An 11,892-nucleotide genomic window follows, 5' to 3' on the forward strand; every position below is an offset into this window, starting at 1 on the left:
TCTTGTCCACACTGGGTCGCGCACCAAGAACGTGCATCAAAAAGAGACCGCTAACAACTGTTACACCACACTTAAGCTATTTCCTATCCTTTCAAACACTTCCGGTTTGCGCAGGCGCATTTGAAAAACTTTCCCGGAGACCTGTGGAGACTTGGAGTGCCATATAATGCGCATACATATGTTTGTTGTAGACGCTCATGAATGAAATTGCGTTTTATAGTTGAAAAAAAAAGGAATTTATATTCAAAGAATCACATCTGAGAATCCTATTTTTAGCTAAATATGTACGAGTTATTAAAAGAAGCCACAGAATAAGCATGCCGTGGCTCATATGGCACTATAAACATATGTATGTAGGAGTTACATGTGCGAGATAAAAAAATAAATTAAAAAAATGTAAAAAATATATAAAAATATAAAGTATAAAATAAAAAAATCTTTACGCTCACTTCAAAAAAAAATGTTTATTGAGATCCAAATATTATTTACATGCCACAAAAAATTTGAAAAACAATAAAAGCATACTGCAAATTAGTTACGTACATAAATAAGTTAAATAATTCAATATATATTTCCTATGCTATTGGCACTTGCATAAATCAAGCTAACGGTAATACTAACGATCACGCTGTGTTTAACAAAAGTCTATCAAAAATAATAAATGTAATTGTAGAGGCGTCTTGTCATTTCTACCGTCTGGAAATGATCAATTTGCAGGAAAGGTTTGGCTGCTATCACACGTTCATCCTGAAATAATTTATTTGTTAGCAAAATATTTTTCAATACAAATTAGTAATGCACTAACCTCAAGGAATTCTCTAGAAAAGTCTGGATTCATGAATTGCAACCTTACCGGTTTGACAGGTAGCACTTCTCTACGCCTAATCACTTCGATTGCCTCCAAAATAAATTCTTCAGGGAACCCTTGCGAATTGCCAAAATTTACATATTTCAACTTTTGGCACTTCATTAAAAAGTCCAAAGCTTCGATTGGCAACTTCCACGAATAACCTATATCTATTTCTTCCAGCTCTTTTAAACGATTAAACATCGCTATCGAAACGTAGAGTGGAACATTATCTACGCCCATGTAAAGTGTCTTTAAACTGGTTAATTTCGATATGAAGGTGAGATCTCTCGTTGTTATGCGCGAGCCGAGAAAAATTAATTTTTCCAAAATATGCTTTTTTCGTAAGCCCTTGAATAACTCTCTCGCCTCATACAAGCCGCACTCACATATGCCAGAGTAGGTGCCGCTGGCGGGTAGCATGGCATCACCACGTTCGATTTTCCGACATCTGCGACATTGTAATGTTTTGAATTTATTGATAATTAACACTTTTAGGCGCGGCAGGTCGCCTATTGATTGCCATGTGCGTATTTCATGCCAGTTCGCTTCTAATTCTTGTAGATAATTTAAATTTTGTGACATCTCCAAAGCATCAATTTTGGCGAAGACATAGGGACAAGCGCGTACCACCAGCGTTTTTAACTTATTGCGCTTAAGAATGCTAAACAAATGTCTGGATTCGAAATCGTGGACATTATCGATAATTAATTCCTCGAGATTGGACATTTGGTCTATGTAGCTGCCTGCAAAATGAAGAGAGTGTTATTTTAATTAAATCCATAAATAAATTATTTCGAACACTTTACCAGTTACGTGACTGAAGTTCAAATGTAGACGCTTTAGGTTGGGCAAAGGCAACAGGTTTTGTAAGTCTTTATCCGCGAAGCCGTACAGCTCCACGCTTTCTATAGTTTGATGATCTCGTTTGAGCGCCCGAAAGAATCTTTCTGTGAAAAACAGCGCAAATGTATCATCGAATTTAATGCCTTTAAGATTTGGCATTGGAAACATATGAGTTCCGATTAAATGGGCAAATTTTGTCACTAAACGACTGTCGAAATAATACGCGTCACACTCTTCGACAATCAATTGATGTATATAGTAGTTGCAATAAATTTTTGCGAATCTGTCGCAGGTGCGTGAAAAATTCCGCTTCGCTCTCATTCCCTTTAGTTGTTCGAAGATAGCTGTTAAGCATTCATCGTTGAGATCTAATATTGTTGTTGTGGATATGGCCATGGTATAGCAGCAGCTAAAGAAAAACGAAAACAATTCACTAAAATATTTGCACTTGTTTATCATGTTATCACTCTTACCTTTAACAACAAAAACCAAATGTATGTATCTCCAAGCGTGTCAAACACAAGACTAATCTACGCCTGAAATTTTGTTGTCCTTTTAACACGTATATGAACTGCATCAACATAATCTAAACTGATAAAATGGCGGACAAGGTCTGCAAGCAACAGGTAGTAGAAGTGAGCGGTTAAAATCACAAAAAATGTAAACAAAAACGCCAAAAGCAAATATCTTTAATTACGCCCACTTACGCTGATATCCAAATATATGTATATAACTTTATATTATTTTTGGTTCCGAAAACAAAAAAAAAAATACGCAGAATTATTTGAATCAAAACAAACAACAGTTCCGTTTCGTTACTGCCTTCCCATTTTAGAGCTACCAAGTTTTACAATTTTTCTTTTCATCAATTCACAATTAAACACAAATTTCACATTTATTACAAAGTAAATAATGCCAAATATTTGAAATCATATACTAACTATATTATTCTGAAATTTGATTTTTGACGATTAATGCTTACGACTTGGTTTTAACTTGCCATCTACCATTTTTTTATTTTTCACTGTGAATACTCAAATTTTAAAACCATTGCAGAGAGCGTAACTTAAATACGTTCACTATTGACATTGAATCAGAGAACGTATAATAATGTAAACATACGACCTCAAATATTTTGACATGAGTGAGTTTGGAAATGGGACAAATCCTGCGGAGCTGACTGAAACCGTCGAGGAGAAGCGTCCGAAATTTGGAAATCGTTTCCTAACCGATGACAATGATGTCTTTAAACACAATGCTTGGTAAATATACGAGGATATTGGCAAATTTGCGTTTGCTCTCAAGTTGGGAGCACACACGCTATCGCAAGAAACCAGCACTTGGCGGTCGTATTTTGAAAGATCCACGTGACACTTTTGAATTTAATGCTTGGTATTGTATTAATGACATTAAATACTAATAATATTATCTGTTTTGTCTTTGCGCACAATTGCAGGGATAACGTTGAATGGGATGCCGACCAAGAGCAAGAAGCGCTTGCTGCGGTGACTAAGAACTCAACGCACAAAGTGAAGGCTGAAGACAAGGAGAAGTTTCAGAACGATGCTGATAAATTTTGGGATTCTTTTTATGGCGTACATCAGAATCGATTTTTTAAAGATCGACATTGGCTTTTTACAGAGTTTATTGAACTTGCTGCCCCGTCTGTGGATGAAGTACAAGTGCCACGCAGCATATTTGAATTAGGCTGTGGAGTTGGAAATACTATTCTGCCGATTTTGAAGTATAGTCAGGAGCCGAATCTAAAAGTCTATGGATGTGACTTTTCCTCACGAGCAATCGAAATATTGCGTGAGAATAAGGAATATGACCCGAAACGTTGTGAAGTCTTTGTAATGGATGCGACACTTGAAGATTGGTCAGTGCCATTTGCTGAGAATACATTGGATATAATTGTGCTAATATTCGTTCTCTCGGCTATTGAACCTACAAAAATGAGTCGTGTTGCTGCCAATTGTTTTCGTTACTTGCGCCCAGGTGGTTTGGTACTCTTTCGTGACTATGGTCGCTATGACATGGCGCAGCTGCGTTTCAAAAGTGGCAAATGTTTGGAGGATAATTTTTATGTGCGCGGTGACGGGACAATGGTATACTTTTTCACACAGGAAGAGGTGAGAGACCTATTCTGCAAAGCTGGGTTTGTGGAGGAGCAAAGTGTTGTGGATCGACGATTGCAAGTAAATCGTGGACGCATGTTGAAAATGTATCGTGTATGGATACAAACGAAATTGCGAAAACCGTTGAAGGTAGAAATGAGATAATAGATAATTGCAATAACTATTTTAAGTCAAAATAAAAAAAAAACATAAACGCATCAATGCATACAATGATTTCTGTTACTAAGTAGTGTGATGCGCTTTTTAAACTTGTTTATGGGAATTAGTTTTATCTGATCTGGAGGTTTAATCTGGAAGATATCTGGAGGAGCATATGCTAGTTATGGTTGTCATTGTTGTTGCAGATAAAAATATTCGCTAAATAATCTTAAAAAAAGTTGCTGAGTAAATATCATTTCAGACTTCGAAGAAGAACAGAGGTTTAAAAAATTCTTGAATATAAATATTTCTAAAAGAACGACTTATATCTTTAAAAAAGAAAGTTAACCTATAACATGACAGGTCATCAGGGAAAGGTGATCAAGAAGAGATAACATGACAGACGATGAAAGAAAATGCAATTGACATTGATGAAAGAAATTCAAGAATTTGAACATAAATTATTGTTTGTAAAATAATTTGCAAAAACGTATTTCGGTAGTTAGGACTGTTTGTCGAAAATTTTCAGAATCTAACAAAACAAAAATGAATCAAAAGCGTTAATCAGACAAAATTTAGGTTCATACCACCTTCTACGATGATCATGGTCCTTTACGGTGACGACGATTTTTAGCTATTTTTAATTGTTAATAATTGATATTTACCCAATATATTCAACATGAAAACCCGGGTTCTAATTGGACTTTACAGCAACGAAGTTGTCAATCTCGAAATACATTATTATAAAACCAAATACTGTTTCAATTCGAATCACACCCAAAATGCAACCCTAATTGCGTTTGTTGGTTTGGCCGCACTGGCATTGCCAGTGTTAACGAAACCTGATAACCAAGAACGAGTCAGTTTTCGAGTGAATTTCCAGGTAAATGGGGTGTTAGCTGCGGCAAGTCGTTTGCAACGCCGCGTTATTGTTGTGTTATAAGTGATTGGTGAAAAAATTTCCATGGATAAAGTAATTGGATGCGAAAATCTATAGTGCTTAAAAAAAATTTCTGTAAAAAATTGTGAGTTTCAAGTGCCAACCAATAAGGGCGGTGGCTTTGAGAATGGGAAAGAATTATAAAAAGCAGAGTAGCTGTGGTACAATTCATGAAAAATCTTAGAAGACGGGTGAATCACACGCATGTACATATACAATTGCACACCTGCGAACGGTGGTGTAAAGTAAAGAATCTGTGGGAATCAACGAATGACAAGTAAATACAACAGAAAGCATAAAAATAACGAAAAGAGAATTGTCGATTGCAGTTCCATGCAAATGTGCGAAATTTTGTGAACCCATCAATTTTTGTGTTGGTTTGCAGAATACGCTCGTTAAATAATAGAGTTTATTGTGTTGAATTCGTAAAGATCGAAATCTTGTGAATTTTTTATGCAACTTCTCCAGCGTTTTGCCAAGTGTCACGCTTGAAATTGAATACTAGAAATTCCTGCTTGTGTTCTGGCTAAGTAAATAAAAACAAATATGATTTGTGAATATTTAAAACAAAGTAAAATATTTGTATATATACAACAAAAGTCGAAAAGTGAAATTTCAGTTATCGAACACTTTTTGTTCAATATTTCGTTCGATCTCGTTTGTTTTCATTAAATAAAAACGTCAGTGTTTGGCAAAATTCTCGCGTAAAATGCGAAATTTATAGTGAAAAGTGTAAATATTGCTATGAAACCAATATCTCTTGGAGATAAGTTAAAAAAATAGAATTAAAAGTTCGTTTTTAAGCTAACTTCGTGAAAAAATTTCGTACTATTGTGAAGTTGAACACATTTTTCTTCCTACATCTCAGAATTTTTTAAATACACACATCGTACGTAGTATGTATATTATAATATTTAAGTGGAGTCGTTTTTAATGGCGTTAGTTGTCGGTTATTACAGCTCTTGCGTTTTGTGAACTATATTTATCACTACGCTTGCTTCCCTAAACTATTTCTGTATACTTTTATTCAATGATCGTAACTTTGTAAGTGCAGGAAAAGTCAACAACAAGCTGAAATATTGCTGCATATACATACATACATATATATTGTATATGTAACAACGCGTGCAGTAGTGGAAGTTGTTGTGCCCGCAAAGCGAACAGTAGAAACAAGCATAAAACCACCACATTTGTGAGCGTGTGAAGCAATTCTAGAATTGAAACTCAGTTTCGGCTTTATTACCAGTTTACTTTACATATTTTCTTTCCGGTCTTACCTGCATCGCGTCTACGCGTTCTACCTGCTCGCAGCTCGCCGCTCTTTCCACGTTGCTCGCGTTCCAACGTCGCGCGTTTATACATACAAACATACTACTTTTAATTTTTTTTTACAGCTTTGGTAAATTAATTACTTTAATATTTTCGTTGTAATATAGAAATTTTTGTGAATTAGAAGTAACTTTTCAACCCGCCTGCTGTTACTGTCGGCGGCTGTGTTCTAACCCACTAACAGCACTAGAACAGACAACAATTAATATTTTTAGCTCTCAGGATTAGTGAACATACATCTATAGTGTTTAGCAGCGGGTATTAAAAATAAAAGCAACAGCAAATTGTTGGATACAAAAGGTATTTTTTGTGGATTTACTGTCTGGCTTAAATAAAATAAACGCAAAACTGGCGGACGAACAAGCAGAAAGCGCCAACAAGATGAGTTGGGGAACGCAACTATGGGTGAGTACGAAAAAGTGAAGTGAAATAAATTTACAAAATTATATAAGCTATAAATTATATTGCATATTTTTAAATTACTTATTGTATATGAAGGGACATGATTCTCAAAAACTTAATAAATAACAAAAGGTTCTAATAAACCTGCTAGCATAATCAGGTGTACTGAATGAATACTAACTTTTCAGATCGGATCATTATAGTATATAGCTGTCATAAAAATTGACGAACTAAATCAAGTCTTTATATAGACAAATTTTTTATTTGTAAAGGATATTACAAGCGAAGTTAACTTCTTTCTTTTTTGTCTGAAGTTCAACATTACTGCAATAAAATATTAAAACTGAGCATTTACATATACTGATGCGTAATTTAAAGCCTGGGTTATGTAATTGACTTCACCACATTCCAGCGGCTACATGAAATAATTAACTAAAGTAAAATCAATATAAATGTTGTTCAATAAGACCAACTAAAATATATTATGTGACAAACAAATCTGTTACTAACCCATTGTGGCGTCAGCCGAAGTTTATGCTTACTGCTAAGAAGTAGTGGTACCTACTTGTATGGCCGGCACATTCAGAATTTATATTCATTTTAAATAGGAGAGCAGGGCAAAGTGAAGCTTAAAGAACAAATTAAAGAATTGCAAAAGTGAAATGAAAAAATTAACATAATTTTTCCCAACAGGGATGTACATAAAAATATAGAATAATGTAATGATCTTATAGATTTACATATCATATATGCAAATTTATAAATATATTGCTCTCAAATTTAAGACATAAGCCTAGGGCTAAAAAAATAACAAAGCTATTCCCGATTGGCAGCTCTGTTTTGTGTTCTTCATGACAAATAAATTTTAGCCGTGGGCAGGACTTTGCAGGTATTAATGTTCTAAAAGCATGCCATTTTTCTAGAGTTCTTATAAGCCGAGTCGGTTCTTTTTTTCAATCAAATTGTTGTTCTTTTGCCATACGTTGCAAATATGTACGTATGTATGTATGTATAGTCATATTCATAAAAATATATTTCATTGCCTTTAAGCTTGCTTCATTTGTCGCTAAACTGGTTCTACGGCTCTCATGCAAATTTCGTTGGCCATCTGAGCCATGAGTTGTGTATATTAGTGCCTCTCAGCTGCCTTTCATGCTAACGCCGGCTCGCATTCTTGGCCATATTTTTTCTTCCTTTTGCTACATGAGAGCATTATTAATAATCGTCCCACAGCTTTATTTCGCGTTAAATGTTCGCATAACTTTCCATTCTTTATGTCCAATTTCAACTCCAACACGACTCAGGTAGTGAAATTTTTTCGTAGGAGCCGTAAAGTTTTTACTTCATCAGTGTATATTTAATTTATTGCATCTATCGATTTCGTTTGAAATATTGCAATGATTTTTGCGGAGCGCACCCGCCAGACACCTCTTTCGTATGCTTCGTGACCTTTTTTAATAAACTACCCTCAACCCTATATCAAAGCCCGCATTTCGCTCCTAACTGACGTTGTTTCAGTACAGCTGGTCATCTCGTTAACTGACGTGCCCATATGCTCGCAAATGGCCAACCTTTTCATTGTGCTCTGTGCATGCCGGTCTCGGTGTATTACCATCCGCACACTGTCCCTACCGCTGTGTCCGTATGCCGGCTTTCGGGGGTTGTTTACTTCCGCGTTTTAACTGTCGAGCTGGTTTGTGTCACTGCGTGTCGTGCGTCACATACATTTCTATCATACTTCTATAAGGCACAGCTCGTCTAGACTGTTTAATTTCCGTAATTTGCCGGCTGGCTCTTGAAGTGGACACACATATTTTATGTTTTGTTCTTTTGTGCGAATTTTATGTATTGTTTTTGTTCTACTCGATCCGCAAATTCGTATTTAATTACTCTATTGCAGTGAACTCGCATACGCCGCTGGCCATTTTGGTAATGAATTAAGTGCTTGGCTGATTGGCTGCCTATGGCTCGCCTGTCGAATGTCAATAAGTGCATTCAATGTTAATGAATACTTCTGAGTTCTCGCCTGAAATATTCTATATTTATTTGCTTTTGCTAAACGAACTCTGCTTGGCTCAATTAAATTTAATGTAATTCCAGTGACAATACTGAGCCTTAAAAAGCAAATCTTATTTGGATAAGATATCTTCCCGAAATTTGTTACAGATTATTGTTCAAGGCAATATTACAATGTCCAGACATATTTTTCTTATCGGACAACAATAGAAAAAATGATGAAAAATTTACCGATTAAAATCAAGGCAATTAACTTTTGATGCCCCTTAAATGCATCTGTGATGGGTATTATAGCTTTGGTGCAGTCGAAGTTAACGTTTTTCTTGTTTTTGCCATCCTTCTGCAATTCACATCCATTTATTTAGTTCTGGCTAATTTCTTTTTATTTGTAGTTGTTGTACGGGTAGAACTCTGTGTACAATCCTTGGTCACATAAAAATCCGAGACTGTTAGGCTTATTTAGACCCGACTGTGGTGAGAATGGTGTATAACTTCCTTCCTTCCTTATTGCTTTCACATCCATCGTTTTATATTCTAAGTTATTTTTCCTCTTCGTTTCGTATTMTTTTTTTAATATTCAACAATCTTCATGCATTCTTCGCTCAATTATTTTATCACTTGAACTAATTTCTCTGCTGGAAAAATAATAATTTCTATCTACAAAATTTCACTTCTGACCCCGGCGTTTCTTCACGTTTCGCTAAATATAAAGCAAATGAGAAATTATTTCTTAATTTTTCTATTATTCAAGTTGTTTGTTGGAACGCATATGCACATGTGATCAATGAGCGATCGCTATCCGCAGCATTAATACACGCGAGAGCAAAAAAAAAAAACAAAAAAAAAAAAAAAACATACATATATTAAATTGCGAAGAACAAAATTTACATAAATAATTAACAAGTTTGCCGAATGATTTTCATAAAGTGGAACGAAGCACGAAAATTTTGACATAAATAAAACGGCATAAATAACAAGAAATAAGAAGAAATAATTTGCAACAACAAACTGAATTATGAACACTCGCGCATGTGACTCTACCCACTTATCGATGCGAGTATAACGAAAGAGCACCATTGACAGGCGGACAAATAGCGAGAAAAAAATCGTAAAAAACAACGAGTAAACAAACAAGCATATTGCACAAACAAATGGAATGGAATGGGGAAAAGCGCACAAAGAAAAGAAAATAACAGAGCTGCAAGCGACGCAAAGTAAACATGACAATCAGTCAAACGCTTGTTGACACATTGCGCGAAGTCACAGCCGGCTAAAATGACAGTTAATTTGAAATTTGCATGCCGCTTATGAATTTCCACATTTCTTTTTAAACGAGTAACGAATATTTGCCTACTTAAGCTTTAAATAGGCCTGTCGATGCGGGTCAAGCAGCCGGTAATCGCAGCGATTGAAAAATGTGAATTTTTATTACACAAACACAAACAAAATGTAGAAATGCTTGTTAATGGACTCATTGGAATGCGCGCGTAAAAGAAAAAATACATTTCGACTTTCTTCATGGCGACTAACCTGTCGCACTGACATTTAAACTGCGTACACTGCTAATGGCAGGCGGTCAAGAAGACATTTCACTTTGTTTTGAGTTTTAAATTGTTTTTGCATACTGCTTTAAATGCCAGTAGTCTTGTATGCGTGTGGTTGTGTGTGTCAGCTGTTCAACATATTAACCAACCATTTTCAATTGCTTTTGGTCAATGCAGAATTAAGTTGTCATAATGGCTTAGCATTTTAATGTTTTACGGCCAATAAAAGTGAATTCGCCTGCAACTCTCTATGTGCTTACACACTTACATACTTATGTAAATATGGTAGTGGGTTTGTTGTTGTGAAAAAAATTAGTATGCTTTCGTAGTGCAGTTGAAGCACGCATTATTGCTGACACTTTTGCCTTTGGTTTGTGATTTATTTTAAATAAGCTTGCTTTGCTTATAAAGTTGTGTGGCGCAAGCACGCATAATATACATACTGTAGCTGGCTGACTGGCTGTGATTTCCATTTTTAAATGTAAATACATGTGTGTGGTTGTTTAGTACAGAGATTTACTGCATATGAATGCCTTAGCCTTATTGTTATAATAAAATTGCCTTCTCACATTTTTTCGATTTGAGAATTTTCGGTTAAGCACCAAAGCAATCCAATAATATTTTTCTAGGACCCGGTACTTACAAACAATCTTGTAAAACGATGATCTTTAAGGTTCTGACGTAGAAAATTATCAAACGACTCGTTAAAATTTATAAATGTTTTGACCGAGCAAACTGAGTATATTTGAGTCAACTCTTATTGTGCAAAAGTTAAAAAATATACTTACATATTGCAACTTCTGACCGAATATTTCTTAGACCACAAGTGCAAATAATGCAATAAAATTCTAGTCGCCATTAAAATCAAATGACGTTTGCTTGAAAATGTAAAAAGAGCATGTGAGCAGAGAAATAATACCAAGTACCATTCAGCCAAGGCCCACGCAAGGCAAACAGAGGCGCGAAAACGAAGCTGTTTCCTATATTTTAGAGTAGACGTCAGCTATATGTGATCTGACACAATGTATAATTTTATACTTGTTGAAATTTTTAGCACAAAACCTAATATATGATATAAGAAAGAGAAGAAATAGAAAAGAATTTATTATAAAAGACTTCTGAAGAAATGAAACTGCAGAAAATCCGAGTGCTCAACCACTTTATTCACACCAACAAATTAAGAATAGGATAACATCTATATGTGCATGGATTCTTCCAGTTGTTTACATAAGTAATATATACATATAGTACAGTTAAGTACTATATTTTATATGGTAATGCTGCTTATATAAGCTGTGTGCGCATTTGATAGACACAACTGGCGGTCATGGGCAAGTACTTTTCGCTAGCCATTTCTATTATTTCTCGCTTTTTCAATTCTTCATTACAATTTCTCGAAAATAGATTTCGAGTGGGCGTCTTTGGGGAAAAATAAATTAATCGTAGCTGTAAAATTTAAGCTCAGCAATGGCCGTTTAAATGGCGGCAAGTGTTTACGTCGTTGCCACCGGACGTGTTTCTATAGATTACAAACGAAAAAGAGAAAAATACCAATTACTCACAATAGTAATACAGTATGACTATGCATTCCAGTGAGAAAATGTGAATATAATTTTCTCCAATTCCTGACAGTTGAAATTGAAAAATATAGAAGAAAAAACTAAAGAAAAAAATTAGAAATAAATAATAAAT

The 11,892-nt window shown here is 35.0% G+C and overlaps 3 protein-coding genes across 24 annotated transcripts in view; 2 read left to right on the forward strand and 1 right to left on the reverse strand.

Annotated features, from left to right (window-relative positions):
• Positions 1 to 515: 515 nt before the first annotated feature.
• On the reverse strand, positions 516 to 4,707 carry LOC108972916. Its single transcript, XM_018939811.1, has 5 exons — positions 4,635 to 4,707; positions 2,167 to 2,306; positions 1,657 to 2,102; positions 806 to 1,593; positions 516 to 747 (listed from the first exon to the last, which is right to left on the reverse strand). Exons 3-5 carry the CDS (start codon positions 2,087 to 2,089, stop codon positions 649 to 651), a joined length of 1,320 nt encoding a protein of 439 aa, XP_018795356.1. The 5' UTR covers positions 2,090 to 2,102; positions 2,167 to 2,306; positions 4,635 to 4,707; the 3' UTR covers positions 516 to 648.
• LOC108972917 (methyltransferase-like protein) lies at positions 2,796 to 4,038 on the forward strand. 2 transcript variants are annotated; one of them, XM_018939813.1, is made up of 2 exons: positions 2,796 to 2,955; positions 3,150 to 4,038. In XM_018939813.1, the coding sequence occupies exons 1-2, from the start codon at positions 2,834 to 2,836 to the stop codon at positions 3,973 to 3,975; spliced, it is 948 nt and encodes a 315-aa protein (XP_018795358.1). In that variant the 5' UTR covers positions 2,796 to 2,833; the 3' UTR covers positions 3,976 to 4,038. The 2 variants fall into 2 exon arrangements, with proteins under 2 accessions (XP_018795358.1, XP_018795357.1); XM_018939812.1 differs by having other exon boundaries at positions 2,934 to 3,085.
• Positions 4,708 to 4,854: 147 nt separating the features above from the next.
• Positions 4,855 to 11,892, forward strand: part of LOC108972934 (formin-binding protein 1-like) — a 156,360-nt gene continuing 149,322 nt past the window's right edge. For 15 of the 21 annotated variants that reach the window (XM_018939842.1, XM_018939850.1, XM_018939854.1 and 12 more), the window contains exons 1-2: positions 4,855 to 4,994; positions 6,346 to 6,643. In XM_018939842.1, the coding sequence (XP_018795387.1) occupies positions 6,620 to 6,643 (24 nt within the window). In that variant the 5' untranslated portion in view covers positions 4,855 to 4,994; positions 6,346 to 6,619. The other 6 variants (XM_018939843.1, XM_018939844.1, XM_018939847.1 and 3 more) reach the window with 6 other exon arrangements.

Source organism: Bactrocera latifrons, unplaced genomic scaffold (assembly GCF_001853355.1).
Source record: "Bactrocera latifrons isolate USDA-ARS-PBARC rearing strain unplaced genomic scaffold, ASM185335v1 scaffold_44, whole genome shotgun sequence".
Lineage (NCBI taxonomy): Eukaryota > Metazoa > Arthropoda > Insecta > Diptera > Tephritidae > Bactrocera > Bactrocera latifrons.